Source organism: Coloeus monedula (assembly GCF_965178545.1).
Source record: "Coloeus monedula genome assembly, chromosome: 9".
In the NCBI taxonomy this organism is placed as follows: domain Eukaryota; kingdom Metazoa; phylum Chordata; class Aves; order Passeriformes; family Corvidae; genus Coloeus; species Coloeus monedula.
Genome location: NC_138789.1, coordinates 31,007,846 through 31,035,191, shown reverse-complemented (window position 1 = coordinate 31,035,191; position 27,346 = coordinate 31,007,846). Strand labels below are relative to the sequence as shown.

General features: G+C 49.5%; 1 protein-coding gene across 4 annotated transcripts; it reads left to right on the top strand.

Annotated features, from left to right (window-relative positions):
* Positions 1–11,332: 11,332 nt before the first annotated feature.
* On the top strand, positions 11,333–26,845 carry SERBP1 (SERPINE1 mRNA binding protein 1). Of its 4 annotated transcripts, none has more exons than XM_082287305.1 (10): positions 11,333–11,805; positions 14,889–15,051; positions 16,139–16,276; positions 16,418–16,489; positions 17,055–17,129; positions 18,821–18,998; positions 22,051–22,098; positions 24,480–24,653; positions 25,536–25,574; positions 26,411–26,845. In XM_082287305.1, the coding sequence occupies exons 1-10, from the start codon at positions 11,445–11,447 to the stop codon at positions 26,465–26,467; spliced, it is 1,305 nt and encodes a 434-aa protein (XP_082143431.1). In that variant the 5' UTR covers positions 11,333–11,444; the 3' UTR covers positions 26,468–26,845. The 4 variants fall into 4 exon arrangements, with proteins under 4 accessions (XP_082143431.1, XP_082143430.1, XP_082143433.1 ...); XM_082287304.1 differs by having other exon boundaries at positions 16,394–16,489; XM_082287307.1 differs by lacking the exon at positions 22,051–22,098 and having other exon boundaries at positions 11,337–11,805.
* The last annotated feature ends 501 nt before the right edge of the window (positions 26,846–27,346 follow it).

The window sequence follows — 27,346 nt, the reverse complement described above, 5'->3', positions numbered from 1 at the left end:
GCCAGCTGGAGAGGTGCTTCCTGCACGTCAGAGCCTCAAGTTGTTTAATTTCAGTTTTTGGGAATGAGACCAACCATCAAACAGTGTCGGTGAGAGGTGACAAAGCCCCGTCCCTGCCGGAGCCACCGGCAGACAGCCAAGGCCCTTCCCGGGGGCTGCCTCCGGGTGGTCCCGGCCCCTGAGCCCACGGGGCCTTCTGCTCCCTTCCCACTTGGCTCTCTGCTGTCCCTTGTTTGGGTGTCCCTGATCCGTTCCCTTCTTTCCCTGCATTGCCCTGTCCCACATGGGGCCTCTGTCCAGCCCCGCTGGCCCCTTGACCATCCTGCTGTGTCCGTTTGCTGGGACACCCCACCCGTCCCCTGGGCAGCCCACGCTGCTGTGCCAGGGCCACTGAGTGTTCCCAGTCCCCTCCGGATCCGCTGGATACCGAGGGCAGCGGGTGCTGCTGCAAAGCAAACGCCAGCTTGCACATTCCAGGGGCGGCCTCTGGTCCAGCAGCCGCTGTTTTCCCAGTGCCACCAGTTCCATGTCACCGAGCTGACCCCGGTGCCCCAGCTCGCTGCTGTGTCCAGCTTCCACCTTCCCAGAGCAGGGAATGCCACCCTAGAGCCTTGCAGGAGCAGATCCCCCGGGCTCTGACACCCAGGAAACTTTGGCTTTGCCTCCCTGTGGAGCAGGGCAGAAGCCTGGCGTTGCCCCAGGGTCCAGCTTCCCTGGCACCATCAGTGCCATGTCCCCTCCAGCGCTGGCAGCACAACAAGAGCAAGAAGGCACTTTCCCCCTGTTTTCCTTGGAGTTTCTCCATCCCTGATGGAACTAAAAACGGGGTTCAGCTGGAGCCACCCCTGCTGGTGTTCAGGGTTTGACTTTGGCCAGACCTGGGAGCGCACAGGGCAGCCAGGAAGTCTGGGCCTGGCTGGGTTTGGCTCTGGAGCTGGGCACGGTGCCAGCAGCTTTCTCAACCTCCCAGGTCACGGGAGTGCAGCTGAGAGCCCGGCTCGGTGGCACGGAGCAGGGATGGGACTTCCCTGGAACAGACAGCCACCTCCTGCCTGGCCCAGGCTCCTTTGCAGGCTCCTGACTGGGGGTTACCTCCCCCAAAAGTGGGAGGGCAGGGGGCAGGGGGGCTGCAGGATCTGGGATGTGTTTATCCCACCCGGTTTGCCTGCGCTCAGCACATTCCTGTGGCCCTCCGTGGTGCTGGAACATCGCTGGGTCTCCCTGGCTGCAGCACTCTGGGGCTCGGCAGCAGGAACTCTGCAAACAGGGAGCACAAGTGGGAGCCTGGGAGTGCTTTAATGGCTTTAAACTGAAGGAGGGGGGATGGAAATTAGACATTAGGAGGAAATTCTTGGCTGTGAGGGTGGTGAGACCCTGGCAGCTGTGGCTGCTCCATTCCGGGAAGTGCTCAAAGCCAGGTTGGACAGGGCTTGGAGCAGCCTGGGATAGTGGAAGGTGTCCCTGCCCACTCCCCAGGAGAGTGGAACTGGATGAGCTCTAAGGTCGCTTCCAGCCCAGGATTCTATGATTATATGGATCACCCATGTCCTACCACCCTGGGTAGCTGCTGGAATGTCTTTTCCTTCCCCAGCCTGTGAGGTGCTGCCCCAGCAAGTCCCTGCTCGGCTCCCAGCAGCTCCTCATACCTGTGAATTCAGGGCAGGGAAATTCCATCTGCCTGCCATCCCTTGCCCTGGATTCATCCCTCCACCCCTCCTCCCTGCATGGAGCAGGTGTTTTTCACACCCTGTGCAGGCCGCGCTCACGTGGCAGCCTCGAGTGCTGGTGGGAATCATCCGGCCGGGCAGCGCCGGGCGAAGTCCAGGATGGGGACAGGGAGAGCTTCAGGAAAATAAAAACAAACTTTGTCCATTTAATGGCAGCGTGGGGCCATAAACCAGCACACGAGTGGCTCTTCCGTGAGGGAACACTGTCCTGCCCCACAAGGAATTGGCTTCCTGTGCCCTGCTGGAGACACCCAGCCTCCCACGGGCAGCTCCCTGTTTCCCAGGTGCTTTGCTTTCCCTGTGCATGCAGAAGAGCTCTGGTATGAGCAGAGGGAGGGCTGGACCCTCCCCAAACCAGCCCCCAGTCATGAACGTGGAATCAGGGAACTGGGGTGGTTCAGCCTCCAGTCAGAGTTACATTTCCTGGTGTTCTGTGGGCAGCAGGGAGCTCGGGGGGGGACATTAAATCGTTCATCTGAATTCATTTTGTCTCCTATAAATACACGGAGTGGGAAGAGTGTTTGGAAAGCAAAGGGGAAGGACCTTGGAGCGAAGCCCTGAGTTCGATGGTCATTGCAGCAGAGATAATGAGACTGGGGTGTTTATTTGAGAGCAGATTACAAAATATAAACTAAAATATATAATGTAGAATGTATATAATGTTTATGAGACCCCATTGCAGAACTGCCTCCAGCCCTGGGGTCCAACACCAGGAGGACGTGGAGCTGCTGGAGTGATTCCAGAGGAGCCCCAGGAGCTGCTGCAGGGCTGGAGCCCCTCTGCTCTGGAGCCAGGCTGGCAGAGCTGGGGGTGCTCACCTGGAGAGGAGAAGGCTCCAGGGAGAGCTCAGAGCCCCTGGCAGGGCCTGAAGGGGCTCCAGGAGAGCTGCAGAGGGACTGGGGACAAGGCCTGGAGGGACAGGACCCAGGGAATGGCTTCCCAGTGCCAGAGGGCAGGGATGGATGGGATATTGGGAAGGAATTCCTGGCTGGGAAGGTGGGGAGGCCCTGGAATAGAATTCCCAGAGCAGCTGGGGCTGCCCCTGGATCCCTGGCAGTGCCCAAGGCCAGGCTGGATGGGTTTGGAGCATCCCTGCCCAGGTTCGGCCCCTGCCCGCACACGGACACGGACAGGGACAGGGACACGGAGGGGACGCGGCCGCCGTCGCTCCGGTGCCCTCTGGCGGCCGCACCGGGGGGAGCACCCGGGAGCTCAAGCCGGGATATCGCGGCTCTGGCACGGCAGGAAAAATGCGTTTGTTGGTTTTTTTGATGTAGTTTTGCAGTAAGGAAAAAGAGAGCGATGAGTGCAGCCTTTAATCATGGGATCCTGACAAGGACAGCCTGGTGGCACCAGTGGGATTAGGGTCTGTTTGTGCTGACCCCCCTGCCCCACTGTGGGGCTGCAGGCTGGGGGCCGCCAACATCCCAGGGAGTCACTTGGGCTGCAAAACCAGAGGAAACATTGAGTGAGAAACCATCCCATGGAGGATGGAGGCGGCGGCTGCAGGAGCAGTGGGAGCAGGGTGGGATGGACCTCAGGACATCCCATCCTGATGGCATCTCCACACCAAACCTGTCCAGTGGAGCAGAGAGCAGGGGAGCCCCAGGGGAATGTGGGGCTTGTGCCCCAAGCCCAGAAGCTCTTTAGGAGGAATTAGAGGTGATGAAAGAAGCAGAAAAATGCAGCTGCACATGCTCCAGGGCACCTGCAGGGAGCTGCTTCCTGGCTGGCCTCATGGAGCAGCAATGTCCTGTGGAGCAGGAGCAGGGCCGGGGGCTCCCGGCATCCCTGAGCGCTGCCGTGTCACCGGGGATGTGGCTGACACCGGGGATGTGGCTGACACCGCTTCCCACCTGCCACGGGGGGAGGAGGACCTGCACTCACTTCCTGGAGCAGTCAGGCCAATCCTTTAACATGAACCTGTTAACAAGGGTGATTTGTTTGTCTTGCGAAAACCCACACTTTTTTTTTAATATGCATAATTTACTAATTAGAATTAGAATTAGAATTAGTTGGAAAGAGATGATCTTTAAGGTCCCTTCCAGCCCAAACCATTCTGTGATCCAATCACCCTGACCACAAACAGGACCTGTGCCATGGACAGGATGGGATGCCCACCATGCCACCAGCCTGGGGACTGCGCTCCCTGTGGCACCTTATCAGAGCTGTCAGTCCTGCAGCTCCCTGCTCGTTTGTGTCCTTATCTAGGGGAGCAGCTGTGGGGACCCTGTGGGACATCAGCACTGGGACAGTCCATGAGCGACACAAGGCAGAGGGTGAAGAACTCAGGGGAAGGATCCTCAGTGTGGGGAGGGGTTGGGGGTCTTGCTGCAGGTCCTGGGCTGCAGGCTGAGCATCTTTCATTTGTCTGCGGTGCCTGCAGCCCAGGAGCCAGACGGGATGGGTGGGATCCAGGCGGGATGGGTGGGATCCAGGCAGGACGGGTGGCCAGGCAAAGGTTCACTTCCTGGGCAGGAGCTCTCGCAAACACATCCCGAGCCTTTGCATCTCCTCCTCAGGAGACAATTTGTGGCCGATGCCTTAAGGACGGTGTGTGATGGAGAGCCAGCCCCCGATGATCAGCCTGTGAGCAGCCTCCTGTGCGCTGCCCTGAGGTCCAGCCCCTTCATCCCCCCAAACATCCATGGAAAAGGGTGGTCTCTGCACCTCAATATTCCTGCCTGTACATCAGCTCCGGGCTCAGGAAGCACCCCAACCCCGCTCTACACCCCAAGGATGCACAGCAAGCCTACCCGGGGTGCACTGCACCGATCAGGATTTGGGATCCCCTTTGGAGGGCTTGGGACGGGCGGGAGCAGTGGGGACACCTCCCAAGCTGCCACCCGAGCCGCAGCTGAGCCGAACGTGCGACAACAGCCCCGAGGCTTGTTTGAGACGTGCGGGTCGGGCAGCCCACGCCGCTCGTTAGCAGAGCTGGGTGCCTGTAATCACCCTAATGAGTAGGTGCCTCGCCGAGCAGCAGCAGAGGCAGTTCCGTGACCTCCTTTCGGCGTGTTTGATCTGCCTGTTCCTGTATTTCCTTACCCGGGCCAGCTGCTGCCGCAGCAGCTCGGTCGGCACGCGTGGGCCCGGGGCTCCCGGGAACAGCACGTGGGCTGAGCCGGTGCCCTGCTCAGCCCCTGGGAATACCAGCCTGGGAATACCAGCCTGGTCCGTGACAGACGGTGCCGGCAGGAATGGCTCCGGCTCACGGCCCAAACCTGGCACCGCGCTGGTGGCGGAGGCGGTGTCATCCCCGCGCCTGGAACACGCGAGGTTTCTGCACGGGAGCTGCTGCTGCTGCTCCTGCACGTCCTGCTCTGCCCAGAGTCCCACCGAGGTCCTGGAGTTTGCGCCAAGCCTGTTTCAATCAAGCACAGCAGAGCAAAGGGGTGCTCAGCTGAGTGCTGGGGAGCTGGTGCTGGGATCACTCCGTGTGCTGCATGCCCCTCAAGGATTTCTTCCCGCTTCCCCAGGGGTCCTGCAGGGCTGGGCTCCTCCCAGAACCCAAACAGGCAGGAGAAGCAGGCAGGAGGATCAGGCTGGACAAGGAAAACTGAGGGCCCTGCCCCATGTGCAAACAGCAGCGGCTGGGTGCTCCCAGGCTGGGCTGCTGGCACGGAGGGCTTGGCTCAGGTCAGTTTTGTGTCAAATGCATCTTCAGGGACGAGAAAAACCAAGCACTGGGGCTGGGTCGTGTTTGGGACAGGTGCCTCGTGTGAGAAGGGCTTTGGGTGCCAGAGGGCCTGGGACGGGCTGCGCTGATCCCTGCTCCAGGAGAGTTTATCCTGGTGCCACCAGGCTCAGGGGTCAGCTGGTGCAGCAAAGACCTCGGCCAAGCTCAATCTCCTTGCTCTCCTGCAGCTGCCAGGTGGGAAACTGTGTCTTCCTTAACTCAACCCTGCCTTGGCCGTGCCCCAAAATAAACCTACACTCGTTCCTGCCCTGCATTGTGCTCCATAAAACAAAAAGGCCGTTCTTATTTGTGCAGCGGATGAACTCTGTGCTCCCCGCAGCCGCTGGAGGGGCAGGCTGAGGATGGTGAGAGTGAGTGGGAAGGATGAGGATGGTGAGAGTGAGCGGGAAGGATGAGGATGATGAGGGTGAGCAGGAAGGATGAGGACGGTGAGAGTGAGCGGGAAGGACGAGGATGATGAAGGTGGGCACTGTCCCTCCGCAGCCCCACGCCAGGCAGGGTTGGTGTGCGGTGACTCAGAGCACTCTCGCCTGCCCCGGCTCCGCAGCAATTCCCGCGGATCCAGCAGAGCTGCCGGCTCAGCAGCCCGGCCCAGCTCCCTTGGCCGCCCTCCACGCCCCGCGGCCGGTCCCGCTCGGAGCTGGGTGAGCAAACAGGACGGGCTGGTTTTCGGCACGGCGAGAACGAGCCGGGCTTGGCGCTGGCAGGGCTTGGAGGCAGCTCCATCCCCACCATTGCTTCCCCAGGGGGACCGTGACTGGCTGAGGGTCTCCTGGACAGCCTCAGTGGCAGTGTCACCGCGGGGCACGCTGACACTTGTACCCCAGAGGGTTTCATTGCCCCAGGGACAGTGCCAGCCCAGATTTTGTCTGTCTGACGGTACAGGATAAAGGGCAGTGAGTCAGCCTGCTGGAAGATGGCTGTTGCAGGAGCTCCTGTGCACATTCCATGTGCGAGGGTATCCCAGTCATCACTCGCATCCCCGTATCCCTCTCAGGCACCTGATTCCCTCAGCACCAAGGCCTGTGGCTGTGGGCCAGGGTCAGCAGCGAGCCTGGAGCAGGAGGCTGAGCTGCTCCAGGCCAGGCAGTGGGGAAGGAGTGGGGGAGGCACAACTCCCAACACCGAACACGCGGCCGTGGGCTGCCCCACGCTCGGCTGCAATCGCGGTTTAACGTGTTCCCTTTCCTGCCACCCACAGGGCTGCAACACCAGCACAGCCAGCCTGAAATAAGGCGGCACAGGGGGAAAAACACAGCGTCTTTGCTTTTTCCAGGCAGAGCGGGCCCTGCTCCAGCTGCCGGTGCGTTCCCGTGGCCGTGTGGCGGTGCCAGCGGCGGGCGCGTGGGAGGAGGCAGCGGGCACAAAGTGGCCGCGTCAGCGGCAGCGAGACGGGAGCAGCCTGTGGAAGCAGAGGCAGCTTGAGCTGGCAGGGAGGAGCAGCTTTCTGCTCAGTTACCAGCCTGCCCAGCGGGTTCCACTTAGGCACGTCCCAGTCCTCCCAGCACTGCTGCACCTGGCCCTTGGCTGTTCCATGGAGACGCCTCCTAATTTTTCACCCCTAATTTCCCCCAGTAATGACCCTGGGAAGAGCTGCTGCGGGTGCTGGAGGTGGCAGCCGGAGGGGCTTGGGCAGGAGGGCTCGGTGCCCGCTGGGAGCTGAGCCCAGCAGTGGTGGGTGCTGGGATGTGGAGGCTGCCCTTGGTCCCACAGCACCGTGATCCCAGTGTGCCTGAGCTCTCCTGAACCTTTTATGAAGGGGAAATATAATTTTCTCCTCTTCTCCATCTTTTCAGATTAGGAAGGGAAAGCCTCTCTCCTCCAGGGCAGTTTCCAAGGGAGGTGTTTGATCACCGCAGCCAAGGAGGCTCCTGTGCACCCACCCCTGGAAGTGTTCAAGGCCAGGTTGGAGCAATCTTGGTGTTTTAGAAGGTGTCCTTGCCCATGGCAGGGGCTGGAACGGAATGAGCTTTTAGGTCTTTCCAACCCAACCCATTCTGTGATTCTATGACTCCGTGCCCCAGCCCCTCCTGGCCCCCCCATTCTGCAGCACCAGGCTTTGGGAGCCAGGGAAGGGGTGGCTGGAGCACAGCTCACAGAAACCAGCCCAGCTCACAGAAACCAGCCCAGCTCCCAGAAATAGCAGCGACAGAAGGAGTGTTTGGTGTACCCGACCTTCTGCTTCGTACAGCTCCAGTGCTGCTTTTCCAAACTAAAAATACCTCTTACCTTGACTGCTCCAAGGAAGAACACTTGCTCGACAGGTTGTTTAGGATTCAGGGGAAGAAAGTTCAGGCAGAGCTCAATTACTCTGCCTTAATTTACAAGCCAACTTCTGTGTCTGCATGATTTGCTTCGCTTGTCTGTGCACATTTTAAAGCACAGAGCAATGCTGGGGGAGGGCATTTTTCACTGCACGTACTTAGGGTAGAAATACTGCTGTTATTCACATCTTTACAGCCCTCCTCATAATGAAACTGCTGCATTTTCTGCCATATTTAAAAAAAAAACCCAATTAGTGCTGTGCTGAAATGAGCAGAATATGTGGGAGGATAAAGATGTGCATTGCAGATTGTGAATGTCCTCGTGACTTCTGCCTTCTCCTGGTCATTCCTGCTGTCCAGCTGGGCAGTGCTGGGTAATTCCGGGAGTTCTTCTCGGAAGGGATCCATGTGTGGATGCAAGCTGAGAAGTTGCTACATTTTTCTGTGATGTGTGTGAATTTTTTCATTCTCAGAAGTCATGGCCATACTTGACTTTATTTGGAAGCAATCCCTGTATTTCCTGTGGCCTGGAATCACAGAATCATTAAAGTTGGAAAAGACATCCAAGATCATTGAGGCCAACCTAAGGAAAGATTCATCTTGAAGAAACCTCCAAGCAGTATCCTCCTCGTCACATATTGTCTATGCTGACCGTGAAATAACTGAAAACCCCGTAAACCAGATTTATAAAGTCAAAAAGTAGGAAAACCATGGTTTTGGAATGGAGCAAGGACCCAGCTGAATACTCTTCTCCCTGCTGTAAACTTGCTGCATTTCCTATTCCTGCTTATTAAGCAGGCAGCTGGCAGCTGCTGGCAAAGCTTTGGAATAGCAGAGGAGTGTAGCATGTCCGAAGGCTCTCGGGGCCTCTTTTGGGCAGCAGCTCTTTAGGTGGGATATCCATAGGCCACGGAGCGCTGCGTGTCCCAGCCAGAAATAGCACTGGAGATCTGCTCCTCTGGCCGGTGGAAATGCTGGTTTACTCCAGCGGGGAAGGAGAACACCCATGTCTGTCATGCAGGAGGATGGAAGAAGCCAGCCCAGCTTTTGGTGGCAGCTCCTGGAAGACTTCTTTGTGTTTTTTAATCACCCTCACTGTGTGCTAGTGCCTAATGAGTGCAGACCTTGCCATCCATCCTTCCCTCAGCCACTCACAGTGTCCTGATCCAGTGTGGGCTGGGATTCCTGCAAGGCCATGCCTGTCCACCAAGGAAAACATATCAATTGGAATGTGCCAGTTAAAGAGTTGTTTTTCAAATGAGGTCTAAACACAGGTGACTTCTGTCCTGTCCTGGTCCTTTGTGTGACCCACAACGCTTGTGTGGGTAGAGCACTAGGATCCTCCCTTGGTGTAAAGGCTCCCTTTTAGTTTGAATATTTTAAACCCCCTTTTTTAATGTTAGGAATGGAAGTGTTGTCTTGTGGCCAGCAGTGCTTGAAAACTGTGAATTATACTCGTGGACAGCGTTGTCATTTGGACTTTTGACCCACATGGCTAATTGTGGGGCCGCTTAAATGCAAACAGCAACATGCAAACACAGAGTGTGACGCTCCAGAGAGGAGCTGGAGCTTCCTGCAGGCTGCAATTCCCGCTTCCTGCTGCGCAGAATGCCCAGCTCCGGTAACCGCGTTCACGTGATGATCGATTTCCCTGCTTGTATTAAATACTTGGAGTCTGTTTTCATCATACAATGATGGAATGGTTTGGGTTGGAAAGGACCTTACAGACCATCTGGTTCCATCTCCTGCCATGGGCAGGGACACCTCCCACTGTCCCAGGCTGCTCCAAGCCCCATCCAAATCTGGCCTTGGGCACTGCCAGGGATCCAGGGGCAGCCACAGCTGCTCTGGGAAATCCATTCCAGGGCCTCCCCACCCTCCCAGCGAACAATTCCTTCCCAGTATCCCATCTATCCCTGCCCTCTGGCAGTGGGAAGCCGTTCCCCCTTGTCCTGTCACTATCTGCCTGTGTTTGGCACGTGTTTAATTCAAGCTGTCATCCCAAACCTTTCATGCACTTGGAAAATTGTGAAATACCGAGCGCACATCAGCAGCACAGGGGAGCTGGACGTGCACAGCCCTTTCCAAAGCAACAAAAGGCAGATGCTCTGGCTTCCCTTGGAGTTGCAAATCCCAACCCTCCGAGCCAGGCAGACCATTTCCGTGAGCAAATCCCCTCCCATAAAGCTGCCGGTGCCATCTGGCAACAGCACGTCAGGGATCCGAGTAGGAATCGTTTGCGTTTTGTTCATAAAATCTGTGTGTGATGCAACGCGGCCTCGGAGCGTGTGACGGGGCATCCAGGCTTTTCCTGGAAACATCGGCACGTCCACGCAGTGTTTTAATTAGGTGTTGCTTGGTGCCATTTGATTCATCCCTAAAAGGCTTTGAGAAAAGAATGTTTTCAGTTCTCAGGGTATAATTTATGGTGATTATTCATATCCCAGGAAGGGGGTGAGCTGCTCCAATCCCCCTCAGAGCCACTGCAGGAGGGGTTTCCTCGAAAACCTCCCAAAAACAGAGCACAGGGAGCTGTGGCACTGCAGGGAAATATAATGAAGAACAATCCATGAAACCAAAAATTTTTAGTTTATTTGAAGAAACTAAACTATGGAGTTTTCCAAACCAGTTGGTGTTGAGTCTTGAATTTATGAGCAACGCACATTCAAGAACTGAGCAAATGTAATTAAATTAATTTTGAAAGCAATTATTTCAAGCTTCTTGGAACAGGCAAAGCAAATATTGGAAATAACATCCTTGCTGAGAACAAAGTTTATTTTATAACAGGTGCCAAAAGGTTCTGATGACTTAGAGATATAAACTGTGAGCAATCAAATCGTGTTTTGAAGGACATGTCAAATCTGTGCCTGTTTATTACATTTTAATCTCTTGATAGAATGCCTTTTGGCTATAACCAGATACACACACACACACACACGTATTCACGTATAAAAATATTATAATAGTGGTGTACTGACATAATTGCATCAACATATTACTATTATTATACAATATTTAATATATTAATATTAATATTGTGTGTCGCATATTATGTATTATGCATTATGTGTTATTATGTTATTATATACTATACATCGCCATAGATATTATCACATATGATATATATTACATATTATTATATACAGCAATATACAGTATTTATTTCTACTGTATACCGCTATATTAATACGTATTAATCGCGCAAACATCTACCACCTCCACTTGACACTGCCTGCTACGTCTGTCCGCTAATTAGATGAGCAGAAATGCCCACGAAGGCGGGAAATCTTGTTCTAACTTTCAGCTCAAGGCCTGGAAATCAACTTTTATTAGTTAATAACTGCAAATCTCTTAATTCCGCTTTATTTAGGTTTTATTTCTGAGGGAGCCCACACGCGGGCGGTACCATCGGCGCGGGGGTCGACGGGGGAGGCGGGGGGGGGCGCGGTGCGGGGCTCCGCCCCGCCCCGCGTCCCCCCCCCCGCCTCCCCCGTCGACCTATCCCCCTCCCTCGCTGATGGTAGAGTCCAAGGCGGGAAACCGCGCTCCCGCCTCACACAATGTGCGCGCAGTTCGCGGCGCGGCCGCCGGCGGCGCTGCAGCGCCCGCCCGCCCTCCCCGCGGAGGTGCCCGGATGTGGCCGCGCCGGAAGAGAAGCGCGTCTCCTCAGGGCCCGCCATCTTGTGCGGCAGCGAGCAGGGCGCGGGGGGCCCCGGTAGCATCCGCGCAGGATCCCGCCGACGGGGGCCCATCATGCCCGGACACCTGCAGGAGGGCTTCGGGTGCGTCGTCACCAACCGCTTCGATCAGCTCTTCGATGACGAGTCCGACCCCTTCGAGGTGCTGCGCGCGGCGGAGAGCCGGAGGAAGGAGAGCGGCGGCGGCGGCGGCGGGAGCCAAGCGGGCGGCGGGGCCCGCGGCCCGGCGGGCGCCCAGAGCGGCTCCTCGGGCGGGGCTGGCGGCGCAGGCCAGGCGGGCGGCGGCGCGGGCAGCGCGGCCAAGCAGCTGCGCAGGGAGTCGCAGAAGGAGCGCAAGAACCCGCTGCCGCCCTTCGCCGGCGGGGACCGCCGGGAGGATGGCGGGGGCCAGCCCGGAGCGCCGCTGCGGAAGGAGGGTGAGCGGGCCGGGGGGTCGGCGGGGAGGGGGCGGCCCGGCTCGCACAAAGGGGGCCCGGGCAAGGCCGGGCCGCACGTGGGGCCGTGCATGGCGGAGGCCGCCCGGGGCGCCCGCGGGGCCGGTGGCGGCGGCCCCGGGCTCGCCCGGCCCCACGTGTCCCGCGGCTCGGCCCGCGCAAAATGGAGTCGGGCGTGCGGGGCGCCCGGAGCTGCCTCGGTGCCGGCGGGAGGGAGAGGAGTAACGCGAAATAGGAAAGCCTAGCAGTGAAGAGAATCGTGGAGTGGTTCGTGTGGAAATAGAGCTGAAAGCCCACCTCGTTCCGTCCCCTGGCATGGGACACTTCCCACTGTCCCAGGCTGCTCCAAGCCCCAATGTCCAGCCTGGCCTTGGGCACTGCCAGGGATCCAGGGGCAGCCACAGCTGCTCTGGGCACCCTGTGCCAGGGTCTCCCCACCTTCACAGCCAAGAATTCTTTCCCGATATCCCATCTAAACCATCACAAAGAATCCTGGAATGGTTTTGGTTGGAAGGGCCCTTTCGTTCTCCCCCTGCCATGGGCAGGGACACCTTCCACTAGACCAGGTTGCTCCAAGCCCCGTCCAGCCTCGTGTCCTGAACTTGACTCGTGTTTCAGGTGGTCCGATGGATTTGACAGGATGCCTGGAAGTTCCTGGGCTTTCCAAAATCCGTTTGGGTAATTTTCTAGTGAATAGCGTTGATAGCAATATTTTTGTTTTCATATATATTTAAATAATAGCTTGTATGAATTCTTAGTTTCTGTAAATTTCTAAGACATCCTACGTAGAAAACTTTGGAAAAAAGAAATCCAAGTATAAATAGATTAAAGGAACATGCTCTGCAAATTAGTAGGCCACGGTCCCACACGGATAGGGAGGGATGGATGTGGGCACATGGCGTCCCGTGCAGGCAGCTCCACCGCGCCCAAACTTGGGTGCTCGGCAGGTGGGTCACAACTCGGGTTAAAAGGAATCCTTAAAAAGCATCAGTGTGTGGTGACAGCAGATTACGTGGGAGCAAGGGAATAACAGGTTAACTGCAATTTAAACAAGCTTTTCAGAGAGCACGATGCTAAGTGAAAGCGTCTTAATACTTCAGCATTTATGTTACAAAGTGATTCTGATTCTCCACTGTGTTTTATGCTCTTAAAGAAAGAAATCATTTTAATATATTACTTGTTTTGGAAAGCGAGTCTTAGCAATGTTATTTGAAAACACCTCGTGAGAAGACAAATTTAGGAACTATGTTACAAATACTCTTTGCTTATGGATCTCTTGCTCTTTAACGCTCGGGAGTGTTTTCTGTGTGAGGGATGCAATGATTTGTCCGGAGTCTCAATTCCTTTAACCAGTGTCCTCTGGAAACCTTAGCCAGGTGCGGGATTCCAGTGCTGTCCCCCGCGAGGTACACCTGGGGACGTGGCAGTGTCTTTGGCACCGCAGGAGGGGTTTGGGCAGGGCTGGCAGCCCCTCTTCACCTTCTGCTTTTTGCATCTTGTTTTCAACAGCAGTGTGAAAAATAAGTATTTTTGTGGTTTGTTGTGGTAGTGAAACAGAGAAAGTCGGGGCTGCTGTTGTAGCAGTGTCGTAAACAAAGTCAGTTTCCAATTTGAAAATGTCTATTTTCGTGCGTGGCTGTTCTTGCAGTTCTGGCATCATAAAGGTGCTCGATGCCAGGGTTTGTTTCCTGTGTGAATGTATTTTAAGCTATTCCACTACTCCGTAAAGCTGCAAGTGATTTGCCTGCTGAATTAGCAGTTCAAAGCTTGGTGATGCTGAGAAATAACTCGTATTTTGGGTTAGGCTTCAGCAGGAACCGAGTTTGTCTGAGTTCAGGGCGTTTAACTTGAAATTCAAAAGCCGTGGCTGTTCCATTCCAGTTCTGCAGCATGCCTGCTCCTCTCCCTGCTTCACCTCCTCACATGGAATGCCTGTCCTCATTGGAGAGCCCTTCTCCAAGTGCAAGCTGCTGAGTTTAACCCCTTGTTTCCTCAGGGAGTCGGGAGCTATGTATGCCATGCAAACTTCATGTTAAATACAGCTTGTAAGGTGAGGGAGACATTGTTCATCTGGGTGTGTTGGCTTGGATATCATTACAACTGCAACTTCTGTAGCCCCACCCAAATTTGACATTGCTTGCTAGGCAGGAACTTGGTTCTTTAAAAAATTGTAAAAATCAGCTTTGAGTTTAAAAGCTGGCTCCTTAATTTTGGAGCCAGTGTTTTGGCAAGAAAATGATATAACAAAGCAGCAATGTGTTTGTCCTGATCTTCTAAAAAAGAGTAAACAAGGCCTTTCACATCAGTGGAAAAGAAAACTGTGTTAGATCCTTCAGAGGGCTTGGTAAAGAAGAGAATGCCCACGGGAGGTTTTTATTTGCAATAAAAACCCTTTTAGGGGGCCTAGGCAGGGAGGAAGAATGCTGGGCAGCTCGGTGGCACTGTGGAGTCTTAAGCTATTTTGAGAAGAGCACAAGAAGGAGAATCTTAGTCAGGGAATGTGTGTTGGATTGGGAGGATCTGTGTGGATCCCAGTTAGTCACTGACCTGTACGTGCAGGTGACACCTGTCTGGTACAGCTGGTGGTACTGCTGCCCAGAAGAGTTTCCAAGGACAGAATCACAGGATCATTTAGGTCGGAAAACACCTCCAAGATCATGGAGTGCAACTGTTAGAACAGTACAGGATGACTGTTTTAGGGAGCACAGGACTGACTGTCTTAGGGCCAGTGAGGTGATGCTCGCTTCCTTTGTGTGTTCTTCAAATAAAACCCACTTGTTTTACCTGAAAAGCACCTTTCAGAGAAAAAAAAATTTGTAATAAAATCATGCTTACCTTGATTCTTGTCTGAAAGCTGACCCTATTATTTCAGCAGGGGTTACTAAACTTTTCAGTCAAACACAATTTGAAATCCTGGGTAAAAATGACTGGGAAGAGTCAGGTGAAGGTGCAGTTGCTCAGGTTCTGCAGAAGTAAAACTTTTATTCCCGCTTGTTTCCCTGGGGGGTCGGTATCTGTCCCGGAGCACTCCACATTCCGTTGATGTGTCTGGCCTGATGTTTCAGGGATAAGGAGGATTGGCAGGAGGCCTGATCAGCAGCAGCAGCAACAGCAGCAGGGGGAAGGCAAACCCATCGACAGGAGACCCGAGCGACGACCTCCCCGTGAGCGCCGCTTCGAGAAACCCGCCGAGGAGAAGGGCGAGGGAGGAGAGTTCTCTGTGGATAAGTAAGAGTTTTGTCTTGGTGATAAACAGCTTTCCTAGCTTTGGCAGGACAGGGCTGTCCTGCCTTCTGCTGCTCAGGTAAAAGAGCTGATTGAATCAAGATTAAATTCGTGTCGTGCAGACCATAACACTTCCCTTTTCCATGGTTTTGTTTGCAAACTTAACTCAAGTTTTAGGCTGAGAGTGGTCTACATGAGCAGGTTCATGGGTGTAACTGAAATTATGGCTTAAATCGAGATATTCACCATAATTCTCTACATCTATAGCAGATAACTCAGGAAAGGAACCCAAGCATAGCTGCAGGATGAGATTTGTTTGCTGTTACAGCTGTGGCTTTAATCTGCCCAGCTGACTTAAAGCCAGCAAAAGTTTGTCCACGTAGGTGTTTCCTTCTTGCAGCCTTGGCTACAATGGCTTCAGACCTGGAAGTGGTGAAGCCATCTTAGATCTACGTGAGATTTAAAGTGTCTTACGTGTTGTGAGGCAGCCAGAATTCAAGTAACGTTCAAATATTAAAGCTTTAGTAGCCAAAGTTAAGATCCTTTTAAAAGTATGTTGGATAAAAGTGAGTTTAATTGAATTTTGGCATCAGTTAATTTCGTAACACAATACAAACACTAAATTTTGGAATTAATGCCAGAAGATGCAAACAAACAACAACCCTGAGCATTTGTTTCTGGATTCTAAAATCATGGAACCACAGAATGGTTTGGGTTGGAACGGACCTTAAAGGTGGTCTGGTTCCAACCCATACCATGGACCGGGACACCTTCTACCAAACCAGGTTGCTCCCAGCCCGTCCAACCTGGCCTTGGACTCTTCCAGGGGTTGGGGAGTGACTTTTCTGAAGTTAGAGCCTGAACCCAGCTACAAACGAATTATCAAAGGAAAAACAAGTAAATAAAGTTCTCAAAGAAGAAAAGAATGGTGAAACCCACTGTGCATTTTTGGAGGTGAATCACTTGACTCAGCTACTAACAGTAATTATCAAAGGAAAACCAAGTAAATAAAATCCTCAAAGAGGACAAGAACCATGAAATGCTGTCCATTTTTGGAGTGAATCCCTGACCTGTGGCTGTTCTGTGCCAGACCCATCCTGGACCGACCCATGCGTGGACGTGGAGGACTGGGCCGGGGCCGTGGCCGCGGGCGCGGGATGGGCCGAGGAGATGGGTTTGACTCTCGTGGCAAACGGGAATTTGACAGACACAGTGGCAGCGATAGATCGTAAGTCTTTACCTTTTCCTAGTCCTTTTGGCTCTTCTTTACCACTCTGACCCCATTTAAAATTGATCCTTTGAATTTCTGTGTCTGGACACTATAATGTTAACTCAGTTTTGTTAGTTCTGTTTCACATTCACATTTCAGCGGCCTAAAGCACGAGGACAAGCGCGGTGGCAGCGGATCACACAACTGGGGAACCGTCAAAGACGAGCTAACGTTAGTAATCTGTCATTGCTCAGAAAACTATTATGTTAATCAGCCCTAATTATGGCTTTCAGAACACACACATTTAGCTGCCTTTTTGCCTTTGATCTCCATGATTTTTGCCACGCTTCTGCTGAGTTTAAAACCCAAGCGATTTCTTGTAATGTAAGAATAGCTTCGCTGTTCAGCCAGAATTTTGGGGAAGTTTGGGAGGCCTCGTGCTGGTTTTGTAACAATTCTTTGTTAAAATGAAACCGTTCTATTTTTAGTAAATTTTGATCAGGTGTAAGCATGCATGTTGTATTACAAAAATTCAGCTATTCCATTGAAATCTATTTTTAATGCCCAGATCCATTTTGTGTTGGAAGGGACAGCGGGAGCCTTTCAGGAGGGGTGGTAGGAAGCGTTGGGGAAAACCATTAGTTAAGTGAAAAGCATCGAATTTAAAAGGCACAGAGAGCACCAATCCTTGTTGAAACAGTAAATCCACTGTAGATCTTGATTGTTAATCTTATGTAGCTTTAAAGAGGGATGAAGTTGTAAAAAAGCCCCAACTCCCAACGTTATGTAATTGCAGTGAATTGGATCAGTCAGCTGTAACTGAGGAAACGCCAGAGGGAGAGGAGCATCCGCCTGCTGATTCTGAAAATAAGTGAGTACCACCCCTCTCCGTGCTCCTGCGTTGCTTCAGAGGTGCTATTGCATTACCTTTAACCTCTGTTATTTATTCCCACATCTGTTTTGCTGAACTCAGATCATCAGTAGATTATCCACAGTGCTGCTGAATGAGTCCCCTTAAAAACCTCATGTCTGGAAATTGTTGTCTTTAAACCATTCCTTGGTGTCCTGCAGGCTCTTTCAGCTTTATTTATTAATAATCATTTCTAATACATTTTGGGTTTTGGGATTGCAACTCCAAATTCCAAACCCAAAAGAATCTGTGCTCAGACTAGATAGAAGCACCAAGAAAATGGGACAAAAATGCCAGTGGAAGGCAATTTTTTGAACTTAGTTTTTCAAAACAGCCTTGGAGACCATGTGATTGAGCTGTAGGAAAAAGGTTGTATCTTTTCATTCTCCACGCAGTTTTCAAAGTTACCTGGATCTCTTCCCATCTCAGTTGGACACTGTTACAGAAGGAGCCAGGGACTGGATGAATGAAAGAGTAACCAGAGAAGCAGAAGGAGCCTTACTGATACTGAGTTGATGTAAAAATACGATGGAAATTTATATGGTAGCCTAGCATGACAAAATGTTGTATTGTAAGGAGGAATGGGCTTTACAGAGGATTAAAAAAAAAACAGCAAACCGAATTTTGAAATCCTTCTTCCTAATGATTCTTAATGTGGTGCTTGCTGTAGCTTGCTTCCCTCACTAAAAACTTTATAGAAAAGCAGCTCCACATGGGTAACCTCGTTTGGCTGGTTTGGTGTGGCTCTTTACCCTAAACCCTTTGCAGTAAAATCTTTGCCTTGAACAAAACAAATTCTGATTACATCCCATATCAAAAATCATGCTCTCCTACACAGTGAGAAAAGGTTGAAATACAGTGATTTGTTACTTAAAACCTTTGTTATTGTTCAAAATTAATGGCTGCCAAATGAAGACCTTTGAAATTGAGGCTTTCATGATCTTATTGCTGCACATACGCAGCACTGGTTTCCTATAAAGCAGAAATTCAGTTGCGTAAATACACTGAACAATGACCAGAGGCTTCCAGTGGCTGGAATATGATCTGTTATTGAGCACAGAGGTTGTGTGTTTTACTTAAAAATAGCCTTTGGCACAAGGTAGAGCTAATGTATCTCACAAATAAGGTGTGTGCTGTTATTTTTTCACATTAGCTGGAAGTAAAACTTGTTTGAATAATTGGTTCAAAAAAGGAAGCAAATTAACCAAAGCTGCTTAAATTCTGGGTTTTAAAATACTAAAAAGCTTGAAAACCGTGGGAAGAATAAGTTCTCACTGCCTTGACTTGAATGTGTGTGAGAGATGTATTTCAAAAAGGGGGGGAAGAAGCTCCAAACAAGGCATGACAGAAGTTAGGCTTTCGTGTTGGGAAATGAAGCTGACGGTAATGTGGAGATTTGATGGCATGGGTCAGTTTTAATTTTAACGTTTTTCTGTGCTCAGAGGTGGCTGGGTGTAATTTTTTTGGCACTCTCTCTAAAGGAGATGAATTTTCCTGTAGTGAAAATGAATGTTTTATATTTTCACCTCTTAACTGCTAAAGCCTTGACAAACCTTAATTTATAACCTGGTGCCAGCCAGCAAATGATTTTGAAATTGTATCCAGAGTGTAAATTCTACATTGTGATCATAATCTCCATGAATTCACTGCAGAGAGAATGAGGTTGAAGAAGTTAAGGAAGAAGGCCCCAAGGAAATGACCCTGGATGAGTGGAAAGCCATTCAAAGTAAGGATCGTGCAAAAGTCGAGTTCAACATCCGCAAACCAAACGAGGGAGCTGATGGGCAATGGAAAAAAGGATTTGTGCTCCACAAGTCAAAGAGTGAGGAGGTAAAGTGCCTTTCCATACTTGCAGTGTCCACTTTGTAAAGGTTTTGTTATTGATGAGCAGTTCTTGGAGTGGAAGCTCCGTTCTGAGAGATGCCGACCTGCAGCTGGAAGTTTAGAAAGTGGGAATAGCATTTTTTAATTTGAATTTCATTCTTGTTCATTTGAACAACATTCTTCTAGCAGAATTCAATTTCTGCAGTGGCACAAGTGGCCATTCTGACTGTGGTTGGGTTTAGGAGCTGAGCTGTGCCCTTAGGTGTGTAAGAATTGCCTCTTGATGAGAATTTTAGGGGAATGTTGTCAAGTTTGCTTTTTAAAAAAGGAAACTTATGTTATTTAGCATCTGTTCTGCAGTACACGGATTTGTGGTGCTTGCTGAATGATGTCAGCTTGAAGGAAGACTGGTCCTGCCTCAGAGGCCTTAAACCTAAACTGTGCATCTTAAATTTGTGCCGTGGGTGTCTCCTCACTTAGTGCTGTTACACAGACAAGCTCTTGGGAAGGCAGTTGAAATCCTTTTGTGTGCTCCAGTGACACTCAGCATCGTTGCTGTAGAATTGCTTTAAATTTGTAGTTTCTCATTTCAGGCATTGCATAATGTTAATTATTCTGTTCCAAGAGTGGCAAGGGGTGATGGGCAAGGGAGGGAAGTGCTGAGAGCTCTGTTTTGTAATGCAGGGCTGTGCTGATCTTTAGTTCTAATCTTTGTTTTTAACACTCTGTAATATGTTAAGTGGCTCACTTAAGAGATTGGTGGCTACAACTTTGTATACTGATGGTGCTGAGTCCTTTGAAGTAACTGGGTAGTGTGTAATACTCTGCTCTCCTAAAATGTGTTCCTGCTTTTTCACACCTTGCCAGCTTTTATCCTGAGAGCTGGGATATAGTCCAGGGTGGGGGGCACTGCTCAGTTTTCCAATGAAAATTCCATTTCTGTTCTGATTGAACTCACAATGAGTCTGACTTGGTCACAAATCAGGCTGTTTTCTTGCTGTGTGGGGTAGTTCAGTTCTTGAAATGATTGCATGGCTGTGTTTTCTTTGAGCTGTTCACTGAAGTGTTCATTAAATGTTGCTTTGTCTGGCTTGGGTAGAAAAGGGAATTTGAGTTACATTTAATGTTGCTGTGTACTGAAAAAATGTATTAAACAGAAGTATTTATGTACTTTACCAAGATTTACTAAACTTGTAGTCCTTCAAATTCCCTCAATCTGAATCAGATTTATTTGACATTTAGTGAGCTCAGGGCAATCTTTTTGAACATATGAGCATATGTGATAGTAAAGGTGATGATACTTGTGAGTAATTTAGAGGCTAGAAAGACAGACTGTATTTTCCATTTGAAAATTGAAGCAGTTAACTCAGAAAAACCAAGCAAAAAACCAAGAACAAATAAAAGAACCTGAACAAAAACTGTGAATAATCAAATTACTCCTGTGGAAGACCTGACATAATTAGTAGATTGTTCTATTTAAGAGGTTAACTTCAAGTAAACAAGTTGGGTATTTTTAGCACCATCACATAAGAAGGTAACAGGCTCTTGCTGCGTAAGCATGAAAGTGAGGTATTAACAAATCTGCCTTTAAATTGAGCTGCTTTTAGCCTGCTTTATTGTACATCCAGCAGATGTGTCTCCCCATCTCCCTTCTTCATTGTTCCCTGATCCCATGGGAAGCAGTGTGGGGATTTTCTCTCAGGATTATAGGAGAATGGCTCTATAATACAGGCGTTAGGAAAGCTTCCACTGCAGCTCCTTTGTGAGCAGCTTTAGAAGGCAAAATGTTTAAAAAACCACCAGTCACCTGCTGTTTCTTCTCTTTGTCCTCCTGAATGTACTTATGAGTTAAGAAATTAAGGTTCCTCTGATTCTTACTGGTAGGAAGGGAGATGATGTATGGAAGTTATTTGGTTTATAGGTAAATTCTGATTTTCAGCCCCAGATCTTCTGTACTCTTACGGTTGAAAAACACCGTGTGCCCCAGTAGATCTCTCAGAATTTTGAAGTGTTGTGATGAGCACCTGCATTGCTGTAGCTTGAGAATTCCTTGGAGAATGCCCTAGGAGTCTGGGAAAAGGGAGAATGAGGATCTAGTGCTGCTCATCTGCCTCAGTCTTGGGAAAGAGCTGTCCTCCTTTTCCTCCTGCTTGTCCTCCTCACTGAGGAGTGAAATGCTTGGCCCTGTCTGAGGTCTTTCCTCTTTTTCACATTTACTCTACAGGTACTGATAAAACGAACTCTCAGTTCTGTCTCAGATTCTTGCTGCTTTAATCTGAAATCCAGGGGCATTGGCAGCCCTGGTCCAGTGAGCCTCTTCCCAGGATATGGAGTCATGCCATAAAACAGAGATCCTCTTTTTCTCTGCAGCTGGCTTGAGTCTTAATTTCTATGAAAACCAGGAAGGAGTTCTATTGTGGACAGATCTTAAGATTTATTCCAAAAGTGGAATTCAGGATTCCTGGAAAAACTGATACCCAGATCTGTGTAGCTGTTGTGCCTCTTCAAACCTCCTCACTACTCCAGTCACTTCCTTAGAGGAGGTAGCAGTGGGAGATTAGGAAATATATTTTGGAAAAGAATAATTCATCTTCTCAAAGTTGGGAGGAATGACTCCTGAATGGAGGCTTTGCAGGAAGATTTCCACGAACAGTGATTCAAACATCCCAGCTCTTCCCATCTCTGTGCCTGACGTGCGGCCGTGCTGGAGACCAGCCTGCATGTGTGGTCTCTGCCCGGGCTTCCAGCAGCTCTTGGGCAGCTCTTTGGTGTCCATCCATCTGAGCTTTTTGGTGTCCATCCATCTGAGCTCTTTGGTGTCCATCTGAGCTTTCTCTTGTCTCCTCACTTGGCACATCCATCCTGTGCTGTCTCTGGACACTTGCACAGCTGCTCCTTCATCCCTCTGCTGCTCCATGTGCTCAGTGCCATCTGTACCCAGCAGTTCATGTGACCTGATTACCTGTTGTTCCTGTATGTAGTTGAGTCTCATTTCTTCCTTTTGTTTTCTCCCTTTGTTCCTTTTGTCACTTTGGCGTGGACACACAACTGTCACCAGACAAAGGCGATGACAGAAATGCAGGGGAGTCTGCTGGATTCAAATGAGGTACTGATCCTTTCTCTCTAACTGGTGATACCTGTGTGTTAACGTGAGCCCCTTCAGCAGGGAACATTTGGATATTAAAAACTCACCAAAATAGAGAATTTTATTGAATATGGAGCTCTTCTGTCCATGCCTGTTGTCTCACTGTGCACCATCCAGCACCTGTCATGGTTTTAGTCTCCTTGCTCCTCATCCTGCTGATTTCAAACCTTACCATAGAAACTTCTATCATGAGTATTTTTCATTGTTGCTGTTCTTCCATCTCTCACTGTCTGCTTTGGCTCTCTTGGTAGTTTGTTCTTAATTTTCAACAGCCTTCCCCAAGACCCTTAGGTGCAGCACTGCCTTCAAGAAGTGGTCAGTTACTAAATCAGTACCATTGAGTCACCAATACATAGAATTTGGTATTTCCAAAGACTGTTCAAGATAAACAACTTGTTCAGTGTGTCTGACTTACAACCCAAGTGGAAGAGTCTGAGGAGAGCGTGCCAAGTCTTTTGTTGGAGTTTTAAATGAGCTTTCATTACTTTGGATAGAGAAATCATCAGGATACACAGGGAATTTGCAATTTGTTGGTACAGTGGTTACACCAAAGTCGAGTTCTGGAAATACAATGATTTTTTGTAGACTGTAGTGATTTGTTTTTAAATAAAAGCAGCATAGGGAAGAAAATGCACAGAAATATTGTACAAATCCACTGATCCCACCACTCAGAAAAGGGAATTATCACATGGCTACCAGTAGTTGGAAGTAGGATCTCAATACACTGCAGTGATAAAAACTGCAGATAAAAAGTTAAATCATAAGAAAGGAATTTAAAACGTCTTTAAGGTGTTCTGTAGTGTTTGACTTTTCTCTGAAAACCGTTCAGGCTGAATTCCTAAGTTTGGGAAAGAGATTTCCAAGGGAGGAGTGTACAGTTAAATGAATAAAATCAGGAGTGGAGTAGGGACCAGCTGTTATGTGGGATACATCCCAGTGGAATGTGTTGGAAATAAAGCAGCATGGAAGGGGTATTTCTAATTAAACTGGGGATGGAGGGACAGGACAAGGGGGAATGGCTTCCCACTGCCAGAGGGTGGGGATAGGTGGGATATTGGGAAGGACCTATGGAATCCCTGACAGCAGCTTTGGCTCCAGACCTCTCCATCCCTTGGCAGCCTTGTGAAGGCTCCACAAATGGTAATTAAAGGGTGTAGGGCTTAGTTGCACAATGTGTTGCCTTTGAAAGTCTGAATGTTGTGTAAATTGCAGTTGAGAAGCTTGAGCCTGCACATGGCACTTGTGTAGGAAAACCAGGGAAGTGATGATTGCTGTGCCAGGAGTTGGGGGCTTGGAGGGAAGGAAAATGTTGGATATTGTCTTGTTTGCAAAACATGATCGTTGAGCCTTATAATAGGCAGGGTTTGACATTTTTGGTATTATCCTAGGTGCCAAAAACTGGCTTGCACATGGAAAAAATGCTTGTGTAAAATAGGAGAAAGAATTGCTTTAAAAACACCTGGTGGGGTTCAGTGTGTAACTGAAAGTCTCCAAGGTGCTGAATAACAAGTGATGGTGTTTGTAACTCCTGGGAGCATCCCTTGCTCCTCCAGGCTCAGGTTTCCACCAAATGTGCTGGGAACAAACCAGTAAGAGAATATCATGGCAAAGGTGCTGAGATCCACATTTTCCAGTGTCACTGGTGAGACCGGTTCTGTTTTAGCTCCTTCAGTTCCTCCTGTTTGAGCTTTTTGTGCCTCATTTGCTGTTACAGTGACTGCAGGGCAGTGAGGGATTCTCATCAGCTCCCTGGTCTTAAGTGTTCATCAAGGGCTAAAGCAAATAAAGTGTAAATCCCCAGGGAGCAAAATTAGGATGGGTGACCCAAGTGTGGAAAAAGAATGCAATGGATTCATGGAACCAGGACACAAAATGAGAATTGCTACAACATGAGATTCTCTGCTGGCTTGGTAATAGTCTGGTCTGGTCTGGGATAAGGGCATGTTGCTCTGATGGAATTTCAGGAGGAATTTCTCCATGGAAAAGGTGGTCAGGCATTGGAAGGGGCTGTCCAGGAGGTTTGGAGTGCCCATCCCTGGAGGTGTCCAGGGAAGGACTGGACATGGGCCGGTGGCAAAGTGGGAATTGGGCACAGGTTGGACTCAATCCTGCTGGAGGGCTTTTCCAACCTCAGTGATTGTGTGAACTCATTAATCATCTTGGAAAGGCAGAATACCTTGGTTTCTAAGAAATTCCAAGTTTCTTGAGTCTCTCCGGGCAATGGATGATGGGATTGTGTGATCAGAGGCGAGCGGGGGCTGTGGTGGCCAGAGCCCAGCTACAGGTGCACAGAAGGGCTTTTGGGGTGATTTTTCTTGCTGATGAAGAAATCCTCATTCCAGGCTCATGCTGAGGACTCGGTAATGGATCACCACTTCCGCAAGCCCGCCAACGACATCACATCCCAGCTGGAGATCAACTTTGGAGACCTGGGCCGCCCCGGCCGCGGCGGCAGAGGGGGCCGGGGGGGCCGAGGGCGTGGGGGCAGGGCCAGCCGTGGAGGCAGAACTGACAAGGTGAGCACCACCCCAGCTCTCATCCACAGGGAATTCGCTTCATTTCCTGGTGGGATTTTCCTACAGGTTCCTTGTTTCTGGGGGAGATGCTCTGACAACAAACAGCGCGTTCTAAACTCAAGTGAAAATTCTTTTGCGCAAGTTCGTTTTAAACCAGGTTGTTAGGACAGAAGGATGGATGTTTGAGCAGTGTTGTCATCAAACACAAAAAAGGGAGGGTGGATTTTTAAAGAGTGCCTGTCTTTGTGTCTAGACCTGAAAAATGACTTTCCAGTGTGAACAGATCTGAATGTACCATGAGCTGCCTCAGCTGGTGCCAGAGCAGAACCACAAGTGCTGGGCTGGTTATTTTCAGCCCACAGGACACTCTGTGTGCATTGTGACCTGGTGGGGGTGAAGGACTGGTTGTACAGCTGCATGTCATATCCTGAACCTGAGGAATTCAGATTTTCCAGATGGAAATAGGGCTCTTACTGGTTTTTCTCTAACCTCCAGTAATGTTTTTCCTCTTCTTTGGTGCTAAGTTCAAGCACTGTAGTGTAGCTACAGTGAAGATCTGATTTAATATGAATCACTTATTTGGCTTAAAGGTGTCAATCAAATTGTTACAGATTGGAAAATGAGCTCAGTCTGTGTGCTGTGGTTTTCTTCACACAGATTTGCTCATTTTTGTCCCTTTTAGCAGACAAAGACTTCACAGACTTTAGGTTTATTAGCTGGGAAGCTCTCTCCTGACAGCAATACCAGAGTATTTTAAGGAATTGAAGTTCAACAGTGGTGGTTTGCTCTGAGTTGATTCACTAATACTCTTCAAGAACGCTGCCATAAAGTAATTCCAAGCTTTCCTGCACCTGATTTTGTGTTGCCTTTGTTTCCTTGCAGTTGGTCAAGGAGTTTGATGTGATCCACACGCCCAACCAGGTGGGTGATCTCTGCATGTGCATTCCCCGGGCTCAGGCACCAAGATTTCCCTCCTTTTTTTGGCTGTTTCTGCTCTTGTGTGCTCAGCAACTGGAGATGCTGAGCCTGCAGCTTAAACCCTGCTATTACTTTTTAATTCTGGTTTGTGGCCTGTGGAGTCTCAGGCAAAGCAGAGGCTCTGCAGCTACAGGTGTTGATGCAACTTTCATCTGAAATACAGTTCTTGATAAATTAATATCATGACAGGAAGTTCCACTATCTCGGCTCTTGCCGTTCTTCTCATCCTTATCCTTCATGGCCCAAGTGAAGAGTATCCTGAAATTCCAATTTCTCCACTGGTTTTCAGATGTGGTGCAGAGCCTTTCAGAAAGCTCTGTTGGAAACTACTGAGGAGATTCTTGGCTAATGCAGGAATTTTTAGGGCCAAGTTATCACAAAAATTACTTTTATCAACATCTGGTTTCTTAGTGGGAAAAATTAAACTTGAAAATATAATTTGTGCTCTAGACAGGGCCTTTTCTGTAACATTTCAGTTGTGTCCCCCAGTAAGGATTGATGGGAAGGATCTGCCCATGGCAGGAGGTTGGAATTCCATGGTCTTTAAGGTCCTTTCCAACCCAGACCATTCTGAGATCTCTTTAAAAAAGAGAATTAATGTGCAAGCATCAATTTGCCTACAGTTCCTCTCCAGATAGCTTAGATTCAAAAAACAGTATGGAAGGCTTTGTAATCCGTGGGATAAATAAAAAAGCATTGTTTTTGTAGTCATTTCTCCAGCCCCAAAGTGCTGCCACCTCTGCCTCAAGGCAGTAACTCTTGTGATGTTTCTCTTTCAGTCAAGTGCTTCTGCTCCTGATGTAGATGACCCAGAGGCTTTCCCAGCTCTGTCCTAAACTGGATGTCATAAAGCCAACCCTGCCCTGGTCGGGCCTTCCTCTCCGAGGCTTGCATGCTTAAGGATCCTAAAACAACTAAGAAATTGAAAAAAACAAACAAACAAACAAAAAAAAAAACAAAAAAAGAGACTGTCATTCATACCATTCACACCTAAAGACTGAATTTTATCTGTTTTGAAAATGAACTTCTCTCGCTACACAGAAGCAACAATATGGTAGTCAAGTTTTGTATTTAGAAATGTAATGGTAGCAGGGATGTTTTCATAATTTTTTCAGAGATTATGCATTCTTCATGGATACTTTTTTGTATTGCTGCTTGAAAATATGCGTTTCCAAACTTGAAATATAGGTGTGAACAGTGTGTACCAGTTAAAAGCTTTCCCTTCATTTGTGTTCTTTTTTTTTTTAATTCAGGATTTTAGACTTTTCCCCTTCCTCCCCAAACTCCAAACTGGGTTTTAATTATTGCACACTACTTTGGTTTCCTTAATTCCACTTTGGCAGGTTTTTCTCAGCCCATGGAATCTTGGAATATTAATTTGGCAGACTGTTAGTGCTGCATGGAATGAACTCCTGGAGTACTTAAGTTCTAATGCTTCATTTCCAACATGGACAACCAGTCATGTTTTCATCTCTGTTGGGTAGTTTGTTTACACAAAAATCTTTCTAGAAAATTGGAAGCAGATACTTGAAATCAAGATTCAAAGCACATTGGTTTATAGTTCAATACCTGTGTATGGATCCAGCAATGGGTAACTGGTCTGAAAATCAGGTTTTTAAAATTCCTGTATCCCACCTTTCACTTCCCCTTTGGACCTTTATTTCCTCCTCCTTCCCTTGAACAGAACAAGATGCTTTGTTGGCAAAAAAAAAAGT